The sequence below is a fragment of the Miscanthus floridulus genome, chromosome 6 (assembly GCF_019320115.1).
Source record: "Miscanthus floridulus cultivar M001 chromosome 6, ASM1932011v1, whole genome shotgun sequence".
NCBI classification, from domain to species: domain Eukaryota; kingdom Viridiplantae; phylum Streptophyta; class Magnoliopsida; order Poales; family Poaceae; genus Miscanthus; species Miscanthus floridulus.
In genome coordinates, this window is record NC_089585.1 from 52,976,897 (window position 1) to 52,999,379 (window position 22,483).

Sequence of the window (22,483 nt, forward strand, 5' to 3'; positions counted from 1 at the left end):
CGTGGCCGCGTGGAGGACGGTTGGATAGAGCTCGGAGCAGCACAGCGTGAGGAAGCCGAGGAGGAGGCACGTGAGCAACAGCTCTACCGCGGCCTCACCGGCGCGGCGCGAGGAGCTCTGCCGCGGCCTCGCCGGCACGGGCGCGAGCAGCTTCCCCGTGGCCTCATCAGCGCACGTGCGAGCAGTAGCTCCGCCGTGGCCTCGCGGGCACGCATGCGAGCACCTCCGCCGCGGCATCGCGAGCGCGCGGAGAGGGAGGCCGAGGTGGTGGCTCACCCGCTGTGGAGCTTTGCATGGGGAGCAGCTGCTCCGGCGAGCTGGGCGTGAAGGCCGTGCCGAGCCTGTGGTGCGTGCCACATCCAGGCGCTGGGCGATGGAGCTCTGGCCATGGCGAGCGGCGCCCGGTGGTGCTCCTGCGCGTGGACGGAGGAGCGTGGCCTGTCTGGCTGTCTCCCATCCAGGTGCTGGACCTGGAAGACGAAGCTGACTAGTGGGGCCCACCTGACAGTGACAGGTGCCGCGGGACCCAGCTGTCGGGGATGGAGAGAGAGGAGCAAGGTAGGGGTAGCAACGACATTTCACGTGCTCATGCTGACTAGGCTCCAGCATGTCGAGCTAGCGTGGCATGTCACATACGCAAAAATGGTAAATCTAAAACTAAAACTCCTCTCATCTGATAAAGTTGTAAATATCATCCTAAAAGTGATATTCGGATGAGTGCCAATCTTTATAATAGTAAAAATGTAAAAGCCCCGCTTCAACCCTGACTACCAAACTTTCGAAGGAGCATTAAAGTGTCACGTGCTTATATTGGACACTAATTTGAAGTATTAAATATAGATTAATTATAAAACTAATAGCATAGATAGAGACTAATTTATGAGAGAAATCTATTAAGCCTAATTAGTCTATGATTTGATAATATGGTGTTATAGTAAACATATGTTAATAATAGATTAATTAGGCTTAATAGATTCATCTAACAAATTAGTCTCTATCTGTGCAATTAGTTTTATAATTAGCTCATCTTTAATTCTCCTAATTAGCATCCGAATGTTCAATGTGATAAGGACTAAACTTTAGTCCCTCGTCCAAACACCCTTAAGCGGAAGCCTTTTTTCTAGAAGCCATCGAAGAAGCCTTTTAGAAGAAGCCATGCCAAATACTCCCCGTTATTAAAGTTTTTTTTTCTGATGTAACACACTAAAAAAATACCTCACATCTTACATGTTTAAGGAAAATAAAAGCTAGTACAAATGATAAACAAAAAATACAAAAAAAAAATTAAAAATAAGAGTACATCAAAGACCAAAGTAGCCGTCTTCTTTCTTCGAATGACCCGTGTCTGCTGAAACTTGAAGATCGCACTGAAAAGACAGTAAAGAAAAGGGACAACGCAAACACCCTCACCAAAAGACTTTCAAGACCGCAAAAGTCACTCGCCGCTAACAATCGAGATCTAATATCTACTGAAAGAACATCGGCTGGAGGAATTCTAAAAAAAACGCAGGTGTACAATCCTTTACCATCAAACAAAGCGATGAAGATGTCGGATCTTGTGTAGAACAGACCAAAAGAAGAGGTCGAGATCGACACATCAAAAGCCAACTAACTGCTTCCTCGGATAAGCACACCAAATAACAAGTTCTAAGGAAGATCAACAAATCCGACAGACCAAAATCTCATTGCCCCTTTGTCAATGCAAATCAAATGTCGTCAGGTAGGTATAGGCCGGAGAGATCATATTCTAAAATACCATCGTTGCCACCACCTCATTGATTACACTAGAAACCAAATTCTAAACCAACAAGGATCAACAAACCTAACCTAAAACTATAAAGGACAAGGGATCGGATCCCTACTCCTCAGTCCATCGACGAGATCACCAGTTGGGAGAGAAGAAGAGGACCGAGGCGGTGTCCTAGGAGAGGGCGGTGGCGTGGTGGTTGGGAGAGAAGTGGAGGCATGAGGCGTGGAGCGGATAATGGTTCTTGTTGTTCAGTTATTAGTTGGTTTGATGAAAAACTAGCGTTCAGCTGTTCAGGTCGACCGATGAGGTCAACAAGATAGACAACATGGCAAGCGCCAGTGGGCTTAATGGCTGACCAATTAATATCCATCTTACTCAATCTATTCTAATACACGTTCTATCTCAAATTTATCATTGTTTTAGCTTTTCTATTAATGGCTGACCAATTAATATCCATCTTACTCAATCTATTCTAATACACGTTCTATCTCAAATTTATCATTGTTTTAGCTTTTCTAGGTGCATAGCTTTTAGATACATAATTATTTTAGATACGTAATAAAAGTTGTGCATCTAAAGTAGTAAAAACCACCTATCAAGCCCTTTGGGACAAAGGAATAGTTCTCAACAATTCCTTTGAAATTCATATAGATTGGGTCATCTAAAGGAATAATTTTGGAGGAAAGTAAACATGAGCTCCAACCTCATTGTTTTATTTCCTATGATTTTCCTACAATGCTTTCAAACGCATCTTCACAAACTTTCCTCTATTCTGAAATCCTATATGATTTGAAGTGCTATGGCATTTGATTCCTATGTGTTTTCCTATTCATGTGTTTTGTAAATCCTTTATTCCAAAGGGGGTCTAAATTGAAACGGAGGGAGTACACATAAATTAAGATCAATACAAGTATACTGAACGAGATGTGGAGAGTTCCAGCAGCTTCAATCATTCACCTCTTTGATTGCCTATCTAAGTATGAATCGATCTTACATATTTTGGTTGGACACATAACAAATATTCATACAATACAACAAAGCAGTTATGGGCACTAAGGGTCTGTGTGGTTTAGCAATGAGCTATGAGCTATGAGCTATGAAAAAGCTGATGTAAACTATATGTTATAGAAAAGCTATAAGCTGTTTGGATGAAACAAGAATAAAACCTGCCCGCTCTCTTCATCTTCCTTGAAACAGCTGTGAAACAACTTTCTATTTCCACTTATTTCGAAAAGCAAAAGGCCAAAAGCAAAAAACAGGGTCCAATGTGCTTCAAAAACTATACTACACGAAAGTAGTTTCATGTTTCTCCTGTTTGGTTGGCTTTCTGTTTTTTGACAACAGAAGCACTTTTTAGATGCTCAACCAAACAGCCTAAGATAACTGATGGTCATTAAGTGGTGATACAATCTCTGTACATGATGATGAAACCATAGACATAGCTTAGATAGTGCTCCCTCTGTTCTAAATTGCAAGTTGATATACTTTTCCAGATATATAGGTTTTATTATGTATCTAGATTGTATATCTAGGTGCATAAAAAACTATATACCTAGAAAAATCAAAACGACTTACAATTTAGAATGGAGTGTGTATTTTACAATACTACGCCCCATTCACATGAACAAAGTAAAATAAGAATCAACCACGTCACATGAATTCAACTAGGGACTGTATGTACTTTTATCGGGCAGGATTTGAGTCACTGTGCAGAACGAACCGCAAAGCATCACATAATGACTCAACGCCATTCCAGTACTCCAGATACCAAACCACTCTACCAAGGAAAGACATGATCCAGTCAGCCTCTGTTATGACCGGCACCTATTATAATAGCCACAGGCTCATTAGTGGCTAAAGGAGGACGCCAGCTATAGGGGCTAGAGCCCATATTATTATTATTTGCTATTTATGGTATTTATTCCTTAATTATAGGATCCTAGAGAGGATAAAGACTCTGTAAACAATTGAGATTGGAATTAAGCAGAAGCAACATATTTGTTGCCGGCTTCCCTTGGGAGTCCTAGCCGCACCTCCTCTTCCTCCTTGCGCCGTGAGCACCACGGCGCCAACCCGCCGCCGTTTCCCTAAGCCTCGTCCTCCGCTCTTCCACCCCTATAACCTACGCAGCAACTCCGATAGGGCATCAAGTCCTATCAATCTGGTATCAGAGATGTCAGGTCCTCCTCCCACCTCCACCAGCCCACCACCGCCGCCGCCAATCACCACTACTGCGCAGCCTACATCCTCCTCCCTGCTGCCATCCGCTTCGGCGGCCGATGCGTCCTCTACAATGTCGATGGAGCAGGTAACCGTGGCTATCCACGAGCTGTCCCGTTCCATGACCGCGATGCAGTCCTATCTCATCAGCTCGCAGCAGCCGCAGCCTCCCCCACCACGGCCACCACCACCACTGTCGCCGCCGCAATTGGCCATGGCCTCCCTACCACCGGTGTTCCCTGCTGGGATGCCCCAGTCCAGCGCAATGGGTGTGCCCATCCATCTACTGCATATGCCGCCCTCTCCGTCGCTGATCCCGTCTTATGCCATGGCCCCGACGGTAGGGCCGGTGTATACGATGGCAACGTTCCCAGCGACCACGATGTTAGCTGCCCCAGTCCCTACCACAGGCGCCCTGATCCACTATGGTGGGGCGGTCTAGTAGCCCTCTACTCTACGGCGGCAACATGTAGCACCACCCCGGCGCCTCGCCGTCAGCGGCCTTTGCTCAAGAACCAGTAGCTCCGGGTGTCAGCCACGGCGCTCACCCCCCGCACTTCTACAAGTTGGAGTTCCCCACCTATGATGGTGCCGAGGATCCCCTCAATTGGCTCAATCATTGTGACCAGTTTTTTCGCGGACAGCGTACCCTGGCCTCAGACCGCACTTGGCTTGCGTCGTACCATCTCACCGGCGTGTCCCAAACATGGTACTATGCCCTCGAGCAGGACGAGGGCATGCCTACGTGGGACCATTTCAAGGAGCTTTGCAATCTGTGTTTTGGGCCGGTAGTTCATGGGACCCGTCTATCCAAACTTGCTCGCCTGCCCTTCACCTCCACGGTACAGGAATACTCCGACCACTTCAATGCGGTGCTCTGTCATGCTCAGAACCTCTCTGCGCCCTAGAAGGCGGAGTTGTTTGTGGGCAGGCTGCCGGAGCACATCAAGGTCGATGTGGAGCAGCGGGAACCCTAGGACCTCCAAACGGCCATGCATTTGGCCAGGTGAAAGGTCCTTGTTTGGTTTTGCTAATTGAGTGACAACCTAGGTGGACTAATTGTGTTTATGTGAGATACACATGTGATTAGTCCACAGGTACATGTGTGTGAGCAACATATGCCATGAAGGTGAAAATGGCTTGGAGATGTTGCAAAGCTCACACATGTGATGATGAAGGAGCTTAAATGCACATGAGACATGACATTGAGTCATGTGATCAAGGTGGAGAAGATCAAGACAAGACTTGGCTTGATAGACCGGTTGCAAGCGTGAAGGGCAAGTCAAAGGCTTTGGAGTGATGGACCGCGTGGCGGTGAAGCTTGAGCAAGACTTGGCGCCGATGGACGATGGCAACGGTGAAGAGCAAGTAGAGTCAAGATCGATGAACCAATATGATCATGTGATGATATGAAGTGGATCATATCATTGTTGATCGTGTTGGTGCATGTGTTGCATCGACATTGAAGGAGATGGAATGGAATGCGCAAGGCAAAGGTATAATCTAGGGCATTTCATTTCACCGGTCATAGGTGTGTAGAGAAGTTTATGACCGGGTTTAGGATAGATGGCTGTACTATCAAGAGGGGCAAACTTGTTTGCATATCGGTCATCTAGTGCCACTCGAGTGATCTAACTTTGCATTGTCGCTAGGATCGAGTGGCGTGGCAAGTTGAGTGGCTAACATCCTTTGGGAAATGATTATGAAAATGCTAACACACATACACATGTTGGTGTACACTTGGTGGTGTTGGCACATTTACAAAGGAGATGGTGTTTGCAGGGGTGAGATGGGTTTAGGAAAATGGAATGCCTATTTTCTATTGCGCCGGATGCAAATTCTTGTGGTTAGTACACTTGAGCAAGGGTGAAGAGAATGGAGAAGATGCTGGCATCGGTCAACTGACCGGACGCTAGATCTGAATGCACCGGACGCTGGCAGGCTGCGTCCAGTCATGCTGATGTACGGTGACGCAGTAGCTGGAGAGTGACCGGACGCTGGCTGCGTCCGATCGCGTTCGACCGGACGCGTCCGGTCATGCTCAGGAGCTTACTGGAAACGACCGGACGCTGAGGGTCCAGCGTCCGGTCAGTTGAAGTTGCTGCGTCCGGTCAGGTCAAGTGACCGTTGGTATCGGGACACGTGGTCGTCTGCGAGCGACCGGACGCTGAGGTCCAGCGTCCGGTCAACACGACCGGAGCGTCCGGTCGGCCCGACCGTTGCCCAGTGAAGGGGTAACGGCTAGTTTAGCCCTTGGGGCTATAAATAGAAGTGGCTTTCGGCCATGGCTGGTGTGGAGCACCTCAAGGGACTTAGTGTCTATGCTTGTGAGTGCTTGGGAGCCCTCCATCACACATATACTTGATAGTGATCATTCGATTGTGTGAGTGAACGATTCTAGTGCGATTGCATCGTGAGGTTGCATCGAGTGGCACTAGGTGATCGAGTTGCAAGCCGGTGGTGCTTGTTACTCTTAGAGGTTGCCACCTCCTAGACGGCTTGGTGGTGGTCTTCGTTGAAGCGTGCAAGAAGCTTGTGCGGCGCTCCAGAGAAGTGCTTGTGAGGGGCATTGTGCTCGCCCCGTGGGAGCCGCGAAGAGCAACTCTAGTAAAGCGTGTCATTGAGCTACCCTCACTCAAGGGGTAGGTTCTTGCGGCGCCCGACGTGCGGGCTTAGCGGGTGATGCTAATTAGCCGCCGAACCACCAAGTGAGCGGTCGACACAACGGGGACTAGCGTGTTGGCAAACACGTGAACCTCGGGAGAAAAATCATCGTGTCAACCTTATTCTTCCCGTTGATTTGCATCCCCGTTACACAAGCTTGCAATTACTTTTATACATATTAAGCTTGTGTAGTTGCTCTAGTAATTAGATAGCTTGTGTAGCTTGCTAATTACCTTCTTGCTTGTGTAGCATAGAAGTAGCTCCCTTGCGTGGCTAATTTGGTTTTAGTAACCTTGTTAGTCACATTGCTCAGTTTGTGTAGCTAAGTATTTGCGCTCTCTAATTAGGCATTGGTTGCCTTGTTATTGAGCATTGCTAGTGAGCTTAGTTAGCTTTGTGCTTTTGCTTACTAGCATGTGTAGGAGCTCCCTTGTCACTTAAAGTACTAGTGGCATAGGTTTGTGTAACCTTGCTCCTAGAATTGTTTAGGAGAGCTCTAGCTAGCCCGGCACCTTTATTGCTTAATTGTTATCTTTGCAAGGTGCTAGTGAACATATATAGTGGGGTGTAGTCTTGGCTAGACCGTTAGTTTAAATTCCGCATTTGTATCGGTTAGCCGACGCGATTAAGTTTTAGAAAAGACTATTCACCCCCCCTCTAGTCGCCATCTCGACCCTTCACTAGGGCCTTTGAGCGTCGCACCGCTGCCACGATGCCGGCCACTCCTCAGCGTGGCATCCAACCTCCTTAGCGTCCGGGCATCCCAGTGTCACTATGGCCTGCTGCAGTGGTACCAGCAGCCCTGGGTGCGACCACAACTCAGGCACCAACGGGCGCTATGGCCCCTGCTCGTCCTTTCCGCCGCCTGTCCTCAGCGGAGCAACTAGAGCGTCGCCGCCAAGGTCTCTGCTACCATTGTGATGAGCCCTATGTGCGCAGGCATGTGTCCTAGTGCCTATTCTACCTCAAGTCGGTGGACTTCCTCGACGATGAGATCCCAACGGAGGTGCCGTTGCTGCTGCCTTTCCGGAAGAGGCTGCTGTGCATGCGCCTGCCCTAGCAGCGGTGCAGGAACCTGTAGCCTAGCCTCATGTGTCCCTCTATGCCATCGTCGGCATCTGAACCGAGAATGCTATGCTCCTTCCAGTCTTCGTGCATGGCCACCATCTTGTGGCGCTCCTCGACTCTGGCTCGACGCACAACTTCATCAACGCTGATCTCCTGCGTCGCCTAAACCTCTCTATAGCACTGCACCCTACCATGCGGGTACTAGTGGCCAACGACGATCATGTGCCTTGCGAAGGCGTCGCCCAGGATGTGGCCCTGGCCATTGGTACAAAGGAGTTCACCATCAGCTGTTATGGCATCAGCCTAGGTGGTTTTGATCTTATTCTTGGCGTCGAGTTCCTACGTACCCTGGGTCCTATCCTCTAGGACTTCGAGGATTTGTGCATGGCTTTCACACGGGGCTCCTGGCGCATTCTGTGGAAGGGCCTAGGCTACCCCCACGACGACATGCGGGAACTAGCCGCGCGAGCGATCGCCGCTGCCCCCTCCCAGCCACTACTGGACTGGCTCCTAGAGCAGTTTGAGACGGTCTTCGCCAAGCCACAGGGGCTCCATTCGATGCGGCCGTATGATCACCGCATCCACCTACTGCCAAGTACAGCATCGGTCGCTGTTCGCCCCTATCGCTACCCACAGTTGCAGAAGGATGAGTTGGAGCGTCAGTGCGCTACTATGCTCGCCCAAGGCATCATCCGATCGAGCACATCTCCGTTCTCCGCCCCCCGTGCTGTTGGTGCGCAAGGCGGACAACTCCTGGCGCTTTTGCATCGACTACCAGGCCCTCAACGCCAAGACGTCCAAGGACAAATTCCTGATTCCGGTCGTCGATGAGCTTCTCGACGAGCTTCATGGGGCTCGCTTCTTCACCAAGCTTGATTTGCGCTCGGGCTACCACCAAGTGAGGATGCACCCCGACAACGTTGCCAAGGTGACGTTCCGCACTCACCATGGCCATTTTGAGTTCCTAGTGATGCCGTTCGGCCTTTCCAACACGCCGGTGACTTTTCAGGCTTTGATGAACGATGTGCTCCACCCCTTTTTGTGTAGGTTCGTGCTTGTGTTTTTCGACGACATACTCATATATAGCGCCTCCTGGGCCGAACACCTACAGCACCTCAACATCGTCTTCCACGCACTTCGGGCGCACCAGCTCCACCTCAACCGCTCCAAGTGTTCCTTTGGGGCATCTTCGGTGGCCTACCTTGGCCACGTAATATCAGCGGGCGGCGTCGCCATGGACGCCGACAAGGTGGCTGCGGTCTCCTTGTGGCTGGCACCTCGCTCCGCCCGTGGGCTACAGGGCTTCTTGGGTCTCGCCGGCTACTACCGGAAGTTCATCCGCGACTTTAGCCTTATCGCCGCGCCGCTGGCGCGCCTCCTGTAGAAGGATGCATTCACCTGGGACGACGAGGCGGATGCGGCGTTCCGGGCACTCAAGGGTGCCCTATCCACGGGACCCATCCTCCAAATGCCCGACTTTGACAAGCTGTTCATGGTGGACTGTGACGCGTCAGGCGCGGGGTTCGGCGCTGTTCTCCACCAAGACGCCGGACCCCTCGCTTTCTTTAGCTGGCCCTTCGCTGCTCGACATCTCAAGCTCACCGTCGACGAACGCGAGCTGATTGGGCTGGTTCAGGCGGTACGTCACTGGCGACCATACCTATGGGGGCATCATTTTCTTATTCGTACAGACCACTATAGCCTCAAGTTCCTACTGGACCAACGTCTCTCAACTGTACCTCAACACTAGTGGATCAGCGAGGTGGGCGACGTGCACCTGGCCCACCTGTCGGCATGCACGGGGAGAAAGACGGAGCGGGGAGCACGCTGAAGTGCTGAAGGCAGGAGCAGGAGCAGGAGGCATGTTGGAGTGGGGTTGACGTCTCCTGTTTCATTTTTTGAGGAGTCGAGATTGGTCTGGAAACAAATAAGATAGTTGATTTCATCAAGTTTGGTGTGGGCAATGTTGTTCACCCTGTTCGCTTGATCGTATCAGCCATAATACAATGTTTTTCTCTCACAACAAAACAGCATCAACCGGCTTATAAGCCACAGAAACGATCTAAGCGAACAGGGTGGTTATTGTCATCGGAGGGAGGAACACTGGTCGTGTTGGTGTGATAGAAAACAGGAAGAAGCACAAGAAAAGTTTTGAGACCATTCATGTGGAGGATGCCTTGGGCCATGCCTTTGCCACTCGCATGGGCAATGTGTTCACAATAGGTGAGGGCAACAAAACCATGGGTGAGTCTCCCCAAGGGCAAGGGTATTAAGCTCAGCATCATTGAGGAGCAGAGAAAGCGGGATGCTGCTGCTCAGGCTGCTGGGAATGCTTAAGGGTCCGTTTGGTTGGGTTTTTGGCTTTGGCTTTTGGCCACAAAAGCCATAAGCCCAACAAAAGGGTCTGTTTTTGGAGGCTGCTTTTTCCAGAAGCAGCTGCTTTTCCGTAGTATATTTTTGAAAGCTGGTTTGACCTTGCTTTTGGCTTTTGGCTTTCTGCTTTTTGAAATTGATGGAATAAAAAGCTCTTTCATAGTTGTTTCAAAAGAAATAAAGATAAAAGGTATATTTTATACTTGTTTAACCAAACAACTTTCAGCTTTTCTACAGCTCACAGCCCACAGTAGCTTTCTCACAGCTCACAGGCCACAACAACTTTTTTCCGCGACCATAGCTCAACCAAACACACCCTAAGTAGTTTGCATAAAGTTTGCTGTAACATTGACTTCAATGAAAATATGCCTTGCATTTGAGTTTGTGGCTGAAATGTAACCCTTCTAGGCTAGGAGTAATTAGTATTTTGAAATACTGTCGACATCTATCTACCAGGTTTACATCATCTCATGGCCAAGTCATTTCAGAAATTTTAATTTTGTTCCATTCTAGATTTTGTTGTGCTATCTTAATAATTTGCGTTGTTCAACTTCAACTTAGATGAATGAGTTAAAAGGTTTGGTTTTTGTTCTTGACAGTTCATTTCATGATGAAGGAATGAATTTATCTGTTTATGCGGCTCTGTTTGTTGTTGAGAAGAACCCAATGCTGTGCACTAAACAATGCTCACACTTATGTATCGCTGTGCACTGCCAATTGGGCTGCGAGCACGAAATAAGACAGTATCTGCTGCTTGTAACTTGAAACGTATTTGTAGAATCTCATTTAACCCGGAAGTTAGTTATCTTCTCTGCACAAAGCATCACAGCTGTAATCATTTCAAACACCAAGTTAGCATCGTTTGATTGTATTATTCTTTAGGTTGTTTTCGTGTCGCTGGATTTCAAACCGACTATTTTTGTGTGTCGATAGCATTACTGTGGAACCGGTTAGCTACTTATGTCCAATAACAGTTTGAGAGCCTGTACCATGAAGTTGGACCTTTGGCATGTAGGAGTATCAACAATTGACAATAGCAACTAGCAATTTTTCATAAAGATTAGAGCCATTACAAGCCAAGTCTCTCTGCCGAGCTCACTTAAAAAGAAATGCCATGCTTGCAGTTCATTTGTGAAATGCAGAACTCATCGTGGGGAGATAAAAACAGCCAGGATGTATATGTATTCCATGGGAACTAGTTCCAATATCCAATCTCTGCATCCATTTGATGCGAGAATAAATAGTGTTACATCTCATGTTTGCCAAAGAGAAATGCGAAATGTTACATCTCATGCTTGTCAAACAGAAATTTAGGCCCTGGAGGGTGAACATCATAGGAGGAAAAGTAACATTATATACATGATGGTTTGGCTGCTGACAGTAAACAAGGCACATCAGTCCCTGCAATAGATGGGTTATGCGATCAGCACTAATAACTCGAGATGATAGTAATCAAAACCCAAGAATTTAATAAGAAACGTTGATGGTACTAACCTGTTTATTAACCTTTCTTGTGCTTCGCGTTATTTCCAATCCCAGCTCACTAATTTCTACAGCTCGAATATTTCCATGTCTTTGGCTTCAGTAGCTTTGCACCTGGTGATAGCTAATGTTAGGATTTGTCCATAAAAATTTATAGTAACATGAAAAAGCGTACAGCAAGAAGATTAGAGTATATTGCTACTGAATTGTACAGAGTAGCTCAATTCTTTCTGAAACGAAAAACAGACATATTACACTTTTGTGCATCCTAATAGTGAAGTTTAAGCCTAACACTGGCTCCCCATTTTAGAACTCAATGTTAGTTTCCTGAACTTCAATTAGTCAAATTTCGTCAGCTAGACAGGAGAAATACCAATTAAATTGGCAAGTACAAATCTTCGTTGGCATCTCTGTTATAAAGGTAACATTAGTCTTGTGTACAACTACCTCTTTAGTAATGTTTGCTATTTAGAAAGTCAAAGTGGCATAATTAAGTGATAAAAAAACTTGCAAGCATAGGAACTCGTATGAGCTTCAATGGAAATTCAGGGATTAACGACATGAATAGAAAGGCACCACAGTCATGTATGGTTGTGTGCTGCACTTTTCTCCAACGAAAATAGTATCAACATTTGTACACCCGAATAGGTCCACTATGAAAATATATGATGTGATTAATCTAATCATGTTTATTTGGTATCACAATACTATTATTGTTTCGTATATCTTTGGTTGAAATTGAGATTGTTTGGCCCTTCAAAATGCGAGATGAAGACTTATTTTGAGACGGAGGGAGTATTTACTACGTAGAAAGTCAAAGTGGCATAATTAAGTGATACTACAGAACTTGCAAGTATAGGAACGTTCTTATGAATTTCAGTGGAAATTCAGGGATTAATGACAAGAACAGAAAGGCACCACAATCATGTGTGGTGTGCTGCACTTTTCTCCAATGAAAAACATAAGCTCATTAATGGTTCTATTAGGAGCAAAGCAAAAATAGCACACCGGTGACTACGTAGTTGATCAGTGAACATTGGACCGCACATGATTATTCAAATGATAAATATATCTCAGGACCTAAACGAGATACTACATGCATGCTTAAGCTAATTGATATATATTTATAGATAGCGAGTAGGAGCTTTGACAAGGATAATCCACACGAGCAGACGATTCTATGCAATTGATGGTGAAATAGCAAAGTTATAGTTTAGTGGGTACCAGGGCCGGCCCTGGGGGCGGGCAAACGGGGCCGACGCCCCGGGCCCTCCAATTCCAAGGGGCCCCACCCAAGTATGTGCACTATAGGTATATCGTCGTATATGTATATAGCCTGTCAAACTGAAGGCCCACTGGCCCAGCAGCGAAGAGTTGCTGGCCCGAAGGGCTGAGGTCTAAGCAGTTCTGCATTTGGCATCCACGTGAAGCCATCCCTAGCCGGCAAGTCCGTGGGCACACACGAACATGCGAATCGTGACTCCTTAAACCTCGAGTCCTCTCGTGGCGGCGACGCGAGATGCAATCGTGTGGCGGGCTGGCGGTGACGCAAGACGTGATCACCCGAGATGCGAGACGCAAGCTCACGAAGACATCCAGATATTTTACCTCAAGGTTGTCCAGTCGCTGCCGCAGGGACGAAGGGAGCGACTTTATACCTGGGCATTCAAGAATTGCAAGCTCACGAAGACATGAGTATGGTTGTGGCCCATCGGTCAAGAAAGGCGCTAGGCTTTCGCAATCCCCAAGACGGAGGCATTCCAGCATTTGGAGCTCTCCGGAGCCAGATTCTACTGATCTCAACTTTGGGCAGCCTAAAATCTGTAGTGTTCGGAGTGCATCCAGCTGGCCCGAGAGGAGTTGTAGTTTGTCGCATTCCAAAATATCTATTTCCCTGAGTGATGGGGGAAGGTTGAGAACCTCTGACAAGCTGCCACACATCTGTATCGATAGCGATTCAAGGCATGGAAGGAAGTGATCCCTGGTCGATGAAGACAGCTGTGGTACAGCAGCTATGGATGCCATGACGTCAGTGCTAGGCTCTTGATTCAATATCGGCTTGTCCTGTTGCTTGCCGAATATGGACTCAAGTTTAGGACACCCCCGAACATCCATTGTCTTGAGAGATGCGGGCACGTTGAAGACCTCTACCAGACTTTCACAATCCTGTATGTCTAGAGACTCGAGGTTGGGCAACTTGTGGAACATTTGCTTGTGTTTATTGGATTGGTGTTGCTGTCGACTGTCGTCCCTGGTCCGCCTGGTGGACAAATATGCAGGTCGATGGAGCATACGTAGATCTTGCTTTGGGTTGGGCCGGATTTTGAGTCGTTGAAGCTGGGCTATTCCAGAAGGCCCATGAGGAAAGTAGCAGATAGGCCAAGCCCAGTGAAGTTAAGCCGGTTTGAATTGTTCTTTCCTTCCGTTGGATTGTCGTCCCGTCGTCTCCTTAGCAGAAAGCAAATAGCGTTCCCCTCAAAAAAAAAAAAAAAAAGCGTTAAACAAACAAGTTGATGGACCGTGCTGATCTGATGATCCTCCTGGTCCGTCCAGTCCAGTCCACGAGTCACTTACTCCTCATGTGCATGTGGAGTCAATGCAAAGACCCGAGAGGGGGAATACATCGGGGAGAAAAGAAGGGGAGGGCTTGCTTATCCAACCAACAAATGCCCCAATGCATGCCCTGCACAGACACTAATCCTGCTCCCGGCATCCGGACCTCGCTCCCACATGCATGCACACAGACACAGTAGCTTTATTTGCGCCAAGCAGCAGGAGCAGTATATATTAAAGCGGCATGTTCGCTTGGTCGTAAACGATCCTAAATTTTCAGTCGGAACAATATTTTTCTCTCACACCAAACCAGCCAGCAGTACTTCTTCACGATCCAGCAACGAACAAGCCCAGCCAAACGAACAGGCTGAAGATATGAAGGCACGCAGAATCGGCGGCCTTCCAGGGTGTCCACGTACGTTCTGTTTAGTTGGTGCGTTAGATCGAAATTCCACGGCTCAGATGAAGCGCGTCAGAACCGGTCTTTCTCCATACGTTCGGCAGTGGATAGATGAAGCAACTGAACGCATTCAGTGAGGTAGGGCTTCCTCTCTGCGCTCTCGCTCTATTCCTCGCTCCTCGTCGCGACCGCCGAGGCTCCCCGCACCCTGTGCGCGGCGCAGCGGCGTCCCCCGGCACGATGCCATGGTGTGTCGTCCAACGCCAGTGGCCGCGACAGCGTCCGAGCCACTGCTCTCCCCCGGCGCTGCCTCATTCCGCCGGTCCACGTGTGCTCGACGAAACCCTAGCTACCTCTTCCTCGCCGTCGGCGGCGACGAAACTCGGCGCCTGGATCTGGCGGTACCTCACCCTCTTCCTCTCCTACCCCGACGCGGGCCGCCCCCGGAGCGGCGACGGGCGTCCTCTTCTTCTCCTCCCCCGACGCTGGCGGCTCCGGAGCGGCGATGGGCGAGCCGACCACATCAGGCCCCTGCGCGGGCGGCGCACCGCCGTGTGTGGCCCCTGGAGCGACGGCCCCCAGCACGGTTGCCCCTCTACTCCCTCCCTCACTCTCCCTCACTCTCAGCAGCGGTGCAGCAGCTCTGGCGCGGGCAGGCAGGTCCGGCACAGTGGCCACTAACACAAGAGGCCCCCTAACGCAGGCGAGGCCTCGCTCACGCTCACACTCACGGGTGGCTGGCGTGGTGGCCCTGGCTCAGGTGGTCCGATGCAGCGGCGCAACGGCACGGGAGGCCCCCATCATGCGCGGGCCTCAGTCGAGAAACCGCAGGGGATAAGAACTAGGCCTGCCCGTTCCGACCGTTTTCAGGTGCGAGCGCTCTCCTCTCTGCATCCTTTTCCTGCTTTCATTTTGCGAAGTTTCTTGCATAGTGGGAGCTGGGGCGGGAAATGGAGGTGCGGTGGTTGCTGCGGGAAGGCCGGATCTGACTTGCAAATAGGCGAGGAGGTGGGCAGCGAAAGCCGCTGCGAATCGAGGCCGCCATGAGCTGCACGGTGGTTCTTGCTAGGCGGCGCTGTGGGTGGGAAAAGGAGGTCCGCCGACCAGGGCGGGGAGGCCGAATCTGCCTTGTAGGTAGACGCCGCCGCCCATGGAGACTGGCGCTGCGCCTCAACAGCACCGCGGACTGCACGGAGGTGCTCCTTCCTCTTTCTCTCTCGTGTAAATGGCAGGCGGCAGCAGCTGCTTGCTCCTCTACTCCCTCCTTCACTGCTGCCGCCTGCTCCTCTACTCCCTCCTTCACTCTCCCTCACTCTTAGCAGCGGCGCAGCAGCTCTGGCACGGGCAGGCGGGTCCAGCGCAGCGGCCACCGCCATAGGAGGCCCCCAGCGCGGGTGAGGCCTCGCTCACGCTCCCGCTCACGGGCAGGGGCGGATCTAGCGGTGGGGCGGGGGGGGGGCTCAAGCCCCCTCTACCCAAACCGAATCAGTGCAAATTACTGTAGAGCCCCTATGAATTTTTAGGCAAAGTTCTATAGTATAGGGGAGGCTGAGACTTAAGATCGAGCAGCAGTGTTGTTCAGTCCCCCTAAAATATTTCCTGGATCCGCCGCTCCTCACGGGTGGCCAACGTGGTGGCCCTGGCTCGGAGATGATGGAGGCTGCACGCGTGGACCGCTTCAGCGCCTCTTCCTCTCCCCTGGCGGCGGCGGCGGGCGGCCAGCCTTGCCAATGGTTGCGCGCCGGACCAGTCGAGGAGCGGCTTCCCACCCATCTGTTTCTCCTTACTGTTTAGCGCTCGCTCGCTTTCGTGCAGATCTGGACCGCCGACGCGCCGTTTTTGCTTGGCCGGCGTAGCTCCGCCGCTCTTTCTGTCCTTTGCTCTGTTCTTCAATTCCATATAACACGCTCATGCGGATCTGCAGAATTTTTTTGGGTCCTACGCACTATGAAGGTTGCCTCATGGTCTCCTATCCTACGACCTTCAGCAGTAGTCGCTTCGTACCCTGCGTATGTCTCCTTCGACCATGGCGACCTCTGTCCACGAGCACTCCGCCGCCACGACCTCGAGACCTCCACGAACCGTGCTGCCTACAACAGCATGCACGAACCAGCGTCGGCCTTGGCCACGTCCTCCTCTGCGAGAACCCTCGCCATTTGGTATGTGCTCTCGAACAACCAAAGAATCATGGAATTAGATAAGGATAATCAACGTGGAATGACTCAGTCATGTGATGATTAGTTAGCATCCTTGGTGATACCAGTATGTGCTGTGGATTTTAATAGATTTCTTCCAGAAATTTATCCATGGAATGCTATTGTCTCCTTCTTTCTTTTCATTCAGCGACCAAGATTAGAATGGATTTTTTAAGGTGCTACAAACATGTCTCTTTTAGGATTGCTGCTCGCCTACTCCTGGTCCTACTGTCCACCCAATGAGGCCTCCCGGTCCTCTCCAAGAAGGTGACCTTAGCTGATAGGCTATTATAACCTTATTGTTAGGTCAAACATTCATCTTAACTTGGAGATTTGTCAATAACCTCGGTCCAATAATATTTTGCTTCAGTAGGATCTGCAGAATGGAATGCGTGGCCTAAAATCAGGGCTCACTTTTTTTTGTTCCATATTTTGCATCCTGTTTTTAGCAATAATTCATTATCATTGCCATTTTTTATGCAGCACGCTACTATGGCTTGCTTTGTGTAAATAACTAATCTGCATTACTAATGGAGGATGCAGCGTGTGTACATGACCACAAAATGACATAAACTAAAGATCAGGACTTAGGTTAGGTTTTCGCGTGTCATTTTGCATGGAAGGAATTGACGGCTTGATTTCTCCTTTCAGGTTTAATCGCAGAGAGGTCAGCACAAATCTCAGAGATGGGAATGCTGGCAAATGTAAATTCAGTTCTGACATTGAACTAGAAAATTTATGTTCAGGATGCATGACTTTTTTTTTATCATGACCTTGTGGTTCGGTTTAGCCTCAGATTCCTAGGTTCCATCACCTAGATTGCCTTTATGAAGCCTGGATTGAACACTAAAACTGACAATATGTGTCATGTTCAAGCAATGTTACATGCCAATGGCGTTGCATTCAAGGAAAACTCCATTTGCGGAGTGTCAGAACGATTTCATGTGAGTAGTTGCAGCACCATCTCTTCATGGTTGTATGGAGGGACCCTGATTTCAGTGCCTTTGGTCTCAATGTTCAAACATGGTGTCCCTGTTGGTCTGTGCATATTTTGAGTTCATACCAAACATTGCTAACCGATTCTTTTGCAGGACCCAATGGCCCAACGAATTGCTATGTTGATGCTGAGTTTTCTATATACTCCTTCATATGGTTAGGCCCTTTCACTTCTCAAGTTCGTGCTATGAATTTTAGTATTTTGTGTGTGTTAAGGTTGTGATAGAGTCCCAACTGCATGCGGTCCTAATAAATTGGTGGATGAACCAAGCGTGAAACATCAAAGCAAAAAATAAAAACAAAAATACTTAGGTGTGCACGAGGATTACATTGAAAAGTACGTTTCCAAGCATAGGTCCATAATTCTATCACCATATCGAAACTGATTTACATGACAACACCGGTACAATGTCTCATATAGTACATGAATTATATGCAAAACTTACTGCAACTTAGCTTCATCATGTCACCATGTTCGTTTCAGTACTCGCCGGTAATCTCATATTTTTAATATTGATCTATCCTTAAGTACTGAGAAATGCTATGTGCCATTATTTTTTATGGTGCAGTACGTTGTTTACTTGCTATTAATATTTTTAGGATTTACTTGTATCCAACTACCTAACAGTGAAGGATATAAATTCTTACAGCCTTACAGGGTTTTCAGATGAATCATCTTTTGCAGACTATAACAAATACCCATGAGGCTACGACGGTCGTGTCGTCACCAGGTGCTAAGCTGAACAACACTTAGAACTGATGAAGATCACTACTTTTCGTCTTTGTCCTACGAGCATGTGTACTGCTTTTGTTTTCCCTTCCCATTTTAGCTTTAGTCAGTGCTTCCGTGGAGGCTTCCAGTTGTTCAGTGTCCGTAGCTAACAGACCTAGAGATTGCTGAATTCTATATATAATGATACTCCTGTTAGCGAGTGAAAACAATATACAAAGGAGCTGCTCATAGAGCACGCGGTTAAGCCCCAAGGGTGGGAGTTGGCCCGGCAGGGATCGATCCCTGATTCCTACAATGGCTTCCAAAGAAGGCTGGATCAAGTGGTCCTTTCAAAAATAAAAGTAAAAACAATATATCTGATCAAGTTTGGTGATTTATCATTGATTCAAAAATCAATGGATATATGTTTGGTGCTAATTCTTCAACATTTTCTGCAACGAACAGGTTAAGGATCGATCTTACAGTTGGGAGGTATACATTTTGCATACTTATCAAACTGCAGTACAATTTTTTTTTAAAAAAACTTACAGGATCTTAATTAAGTTAGATGAGTAGAAAGCGCGATGCAAATTGAAAGCAAATTTAACTGGAACAGTTTTCCTTCTTTTGTAATTTTGGTTCTTATAGAGTTTTATTGTACACAAAATGCCAAGATAACTCTCCTCCTTTGGATGATACATTGATTGATTTATTCGTCTTTGCTGAAAAGTGTCATGTGAAGTTTGAACATGAATCATTGCCCTACTACTCATCATAAGAGGAAATAATTAATTACTCACAAAGTTCTCTTGAGAGTTGAGATACTTTTTGTTTGGGCAATATGAGCTCCCATGTAAGATATGCTCGGTACACAATAAGCAGATACGTATTTTAAACGAAAACAATAAGCACATACTTGATCTCCTCCATTAGATAATAGTTTAATTTAATATTATTTCCTAAGATGTTTCATCCAATAGTTTGATCAACCCTGTTGATGATGAGAATCCCTCTGCTCTTATCATCAACTCTCTATATTCGTTTACAACATTGTAATGAAAAAAATCATGTTACCTTTTCTTTCCATATTTTCCTATTTCATGTACCAAAGAGACAAACCTTTCGTAGCAACGTGATGAGAAAACATATTAGACATATGAGCCATATTTCCTAAGATTTTTCCTATACCAAGCGCAACACCCGCAGCGAAGCGCGGGCAGGAGTGGCTAGTATATGATGATGGCCGACTATATATATATATATATCAATTCTCCATGGGAGAAATGAACTAAACGACGGCTGATTCAATAGTGTTCTGTGAGAGAGAATAAGTTGAAACAAGCTGAGACTAGACAAGCAGAACAGGAGCAATGGTCCTTCTGGTAGTGCTATTAGATTTTGGCAATTGTGAATTGATATATTTTCAAGCAACGGAAATATTATCTGTTGTCCTTCAATTGCTTCATCAGCTGCTCCCCATTTCTGAAATTTATCTAACTCTTTTAATTTTAGCACTTTCAATACTGAAAATGCTGAGCGTGCCATTTTATAATGTACCCCACACAGTTCTTCGAGCAGTGGAGCTTCTAGTAGAGCTATCAATTCTTGGCAGCTGCGAATAGATAACTTTTCAAGATGAGGAAACATTATCTGGTGTCCTTGAGTGGCTTCGATCGCCTCCCATCCATCAAAGCTCTCTAGATATTTTAATTTGAGTATCTTCAATGCTGGAAATGCTGACCATATCTTAGTATAATTCTGACCCCATGATTGTCCGAGTGGTGCTGCTTTTGGTAATGCTGTTAGATTTTCACATTTCTTAATGGACAACTTCTCAAGATGAGGAAATATTACATGCTCTCCTTGGACCCAATTTACTTCGGACCATCTGTCAAAAGCCGACAGTCCAACCAGAATAAGCTCCTTTAGATTAGAAAAACTGAAGAATGTACCACCGCTGCACAAGCATTCCAGTTTTTCCAATCCTTCCAAACAAAGAACTCGTAGAGTTGTTACTTACCCATAAAGATGAAGATTCTTCGACCACTTACAATCATAAAGACGAAGCTCATCCATGTTTGGCAGCGTATCCATCCACGCTGGGAAACTAGTTCCTGGGTAATCATTTATCCTTAGTGCCTTGAGTTCATGAGGAGCTTCCAGACCTTCTAGGACCTTAAGACAGTGTGGTTTCTCCTCCTTGGTAGCTGTCCATCTTAATGACAGTTCTCTAAGTTCCTTTTTATTTCCAAGATTCGCCATCTTCGCATCTGTTACTTCTGTCACATTTTCGAGTTGACTAACCAGTAGTGAACCACCAAGGTTATTTAGATGTTGCAGCTCTCCGATACTACTGCAATCAGACCCTATACCCACTACAAAATTAGTGAGTGTTTGCAAGGAAGTGAGTTGCCCAAGCTTTGGCGGCATGCCCTTCAACTTCCCACATCCGTGAGTGTAGAGGTGCCGAAGTGCAGTCATGTACTTTATTTCCTTTGGAAGCCGGCTAAGATACTGACAGTGAGAAACATCCAGCGTATGCAGGTGATATAAGATGCTTATATCTTCTGGAAGTGACTCTATATAGCTCCGTGAAACATTAAGATACCTCAGGTGATGCAGATACTTTGGTTTTAGTAGGAACGCGTCCTTACTCTGAAAGAGTGATAAGGCTCGCACAGAGTTGTACTTTCCTAAATGATGCAGCGAACTTTCAATTCTTCTATGGCATAGTAGTGTTTGGATAGCTGGAGATCTTATCTTCAGAGAATCATTCAAAAGGGCCTCTGGCTCATCACACGAGAAAAATAAATGGCGACAAGTGTTCTGAAGAAACTCACTCTGCTTTGGCTTCTCATAAGTTATGGTAGCAACTTCATTTTCCATGGCAGACAGTGCCACATCATGCATGAGATCATGGATTTTACATGTAGTCCTAGGGCAATACCAATACACGTCATCGTCCTCTCTATCCCCTTTAACTTGCTTCACATCTTGAAAGAATGACCTTGAGACAAGCTCCTCAAAAATATGTTTACCAGTGGTTTCAAGATGAATATCTTTTTTATTTTGGAACAAAGCCATTTGCCATCCATAGATGGATTAGGAATTCCATGTCAATCTCAGTATCCTTGGGAAACACAGCACAGAAAGCAAAGCACTGCTTCATGTGTGATGGCAGGTCATCATAACTGAGCTTGAGAATAGGCAAGATTTTATCTTCCTTGTTATGGCGATGCTTTTGCTTATGACAACCTTCCATTCTCTTGGACTTGCCTTGCCACGTAGCACAGATCCTAGTGCATTCGCAGCCAAGGGAGATCCTGCACATCTCCGGACAACACCATCAATTAAGGCCACTGGTAGCTTAGTTGGCCTATTCTCTTGCGAGCCGAATGCTTTAGTCTCAATGATTTTCTTTATGAGTTCATCATCCAGAAGTGCAATATCATGGGCTTCAACTGTACCCATTAGTTGTGCAACTCCTTGCTTGCGAGTTGTTGTCAATACGGCACAACCGTTCCCACCATGCTTAAGGCTGACTTTTAGCTTTTCCCACTTGTCACCGTCCTCATTCCAAACGTCGTCCAACACGATAAAATACCTGTGTGACAAATATTCCTGGCATTAGTGCGTGGAGGGCACAAGAGATTGCAAGTTTTTTGCAATTCAGATTGAGCACCGAGTTCACCTACAAGTCATTAACTGTTAGGTTTGAGGGGTCCTAGAGCTTCATAATCATAAGACGAGTGAAGTGAGCGGAAAAACTTGAAATGAAAATTACATGTGATCCATGCTCTTGTGAGTTGTGAGTATGTTGACTAGCACAAACTCCATATAAAAAAAATTCAGTTCTAGATTGGACTAAGTCAATTTTTCTTAAATTTGATGAAGTTTATAGAAAATAGTATAAATATTGATATGTTGTGGTAAAAGGTTCGACTCTCTGGGCGTGCTGGTGTTTTGGTTAAATGGAAGGAGCAGAACAGGCACTCTTCAATGGGGTGGTTCTATGATTCCAGGCACTTTGGCACTGTGAACTAAAGAGGAGGCGGTAATGCTCGGTGCAG

At 47.2% G+C, this 22,483-nt stretch overlaps 1 protein-coding gene and 1 long non-coding RNA gene across 13 annotated transcripts in view; both read left to right on the top strand.

The window, feature by feature from the left end:
• The window catches only part of LOC136456053 (uncharacterized), a 110,202-nt gene extending 87,955 nt beyond the window's left edge, over positions 1 to 22,247 (top strand). Inside the window, exon 2 of the long non-coding RNA XR_010759329.1 lies at positions 21,085 to 22,247. This is a non-coding gene — a long non-coding RNA (uncharacterized lncRNA). The remainder of the gene's footprint in view (positions 1 to 21,084) is intronic.
• LOC136458280 (uncharacterized) lies at positions 16,115 to 18,943 on the top strand. 12 transcript variants are annotated; one of them, XR_010759947.1, is made up of 7 exons: positions 16,115 to 16,669; positions 16,906 to 16,972; positions 17,357 to 17,409; positions 17,582 to 17,649; positions 17,797 to 17,857; positions 18,387 to 18,775; positions 18,879 to 18,943. XR_010759947.1 is itself a non-coding variant. In XM_066458244.1 (6 exons), the coding sequence occupies exons 1-6, from the start codon at positions 16,522 to 16,524 to the stop codon at positions 18,404 to 18,406; spliced, it is 435 nt and encodes a 144-aa protein (XP_066314341.1). In that variant the 5' UTR covers positions 16,115 to 16,521; the 3' UTR covers positions 18,407 to 18,943. The 12 variants fall into 12 exon arrangements, 2 of the variants coding, with proteins under 2 accessions (XP_066314341.1, XP_066314342.1); XR_010759950.1 differs by having other exon boundaries at positions 17,496 to 17,649; positions 18,387 to 18,943; XR_010759952.1 differs by having other exon boundaries at positions 17,502 to 17,649; positions 18,387 to 18,943.
• Positions 22,248 to 22,483: the final 236 nt, after the last annotated feature.

What these genes read in the sequence shown, in the direction of transcription:
- LOC136458280 (XM_066458244.1), top strand. Translation starts at nt 16,522, where the DNA reads ATGTCTCCTTCGACCATGGCGACCTCTGTCCACGAGCACTCCGCCGCC. An exon ending in AGATGGGAATGCTGGCAAAT is followed by an intron (nt 17,410 to 17,581) that starts GTAAATTCAGTT and finishes GTCATGTTCAAG; the next exon opens with CAATGTTACATGCCAATGGC. An exon ending in GAGTGTCAGAACGATTTCAT is followed by an intron (nt 17,650 to 17,796) that starts GTGAGTAGTTGC and finishes ATTCTTTTGCAG; the next exon opens with GACCCAATGGCCCAACGAAT.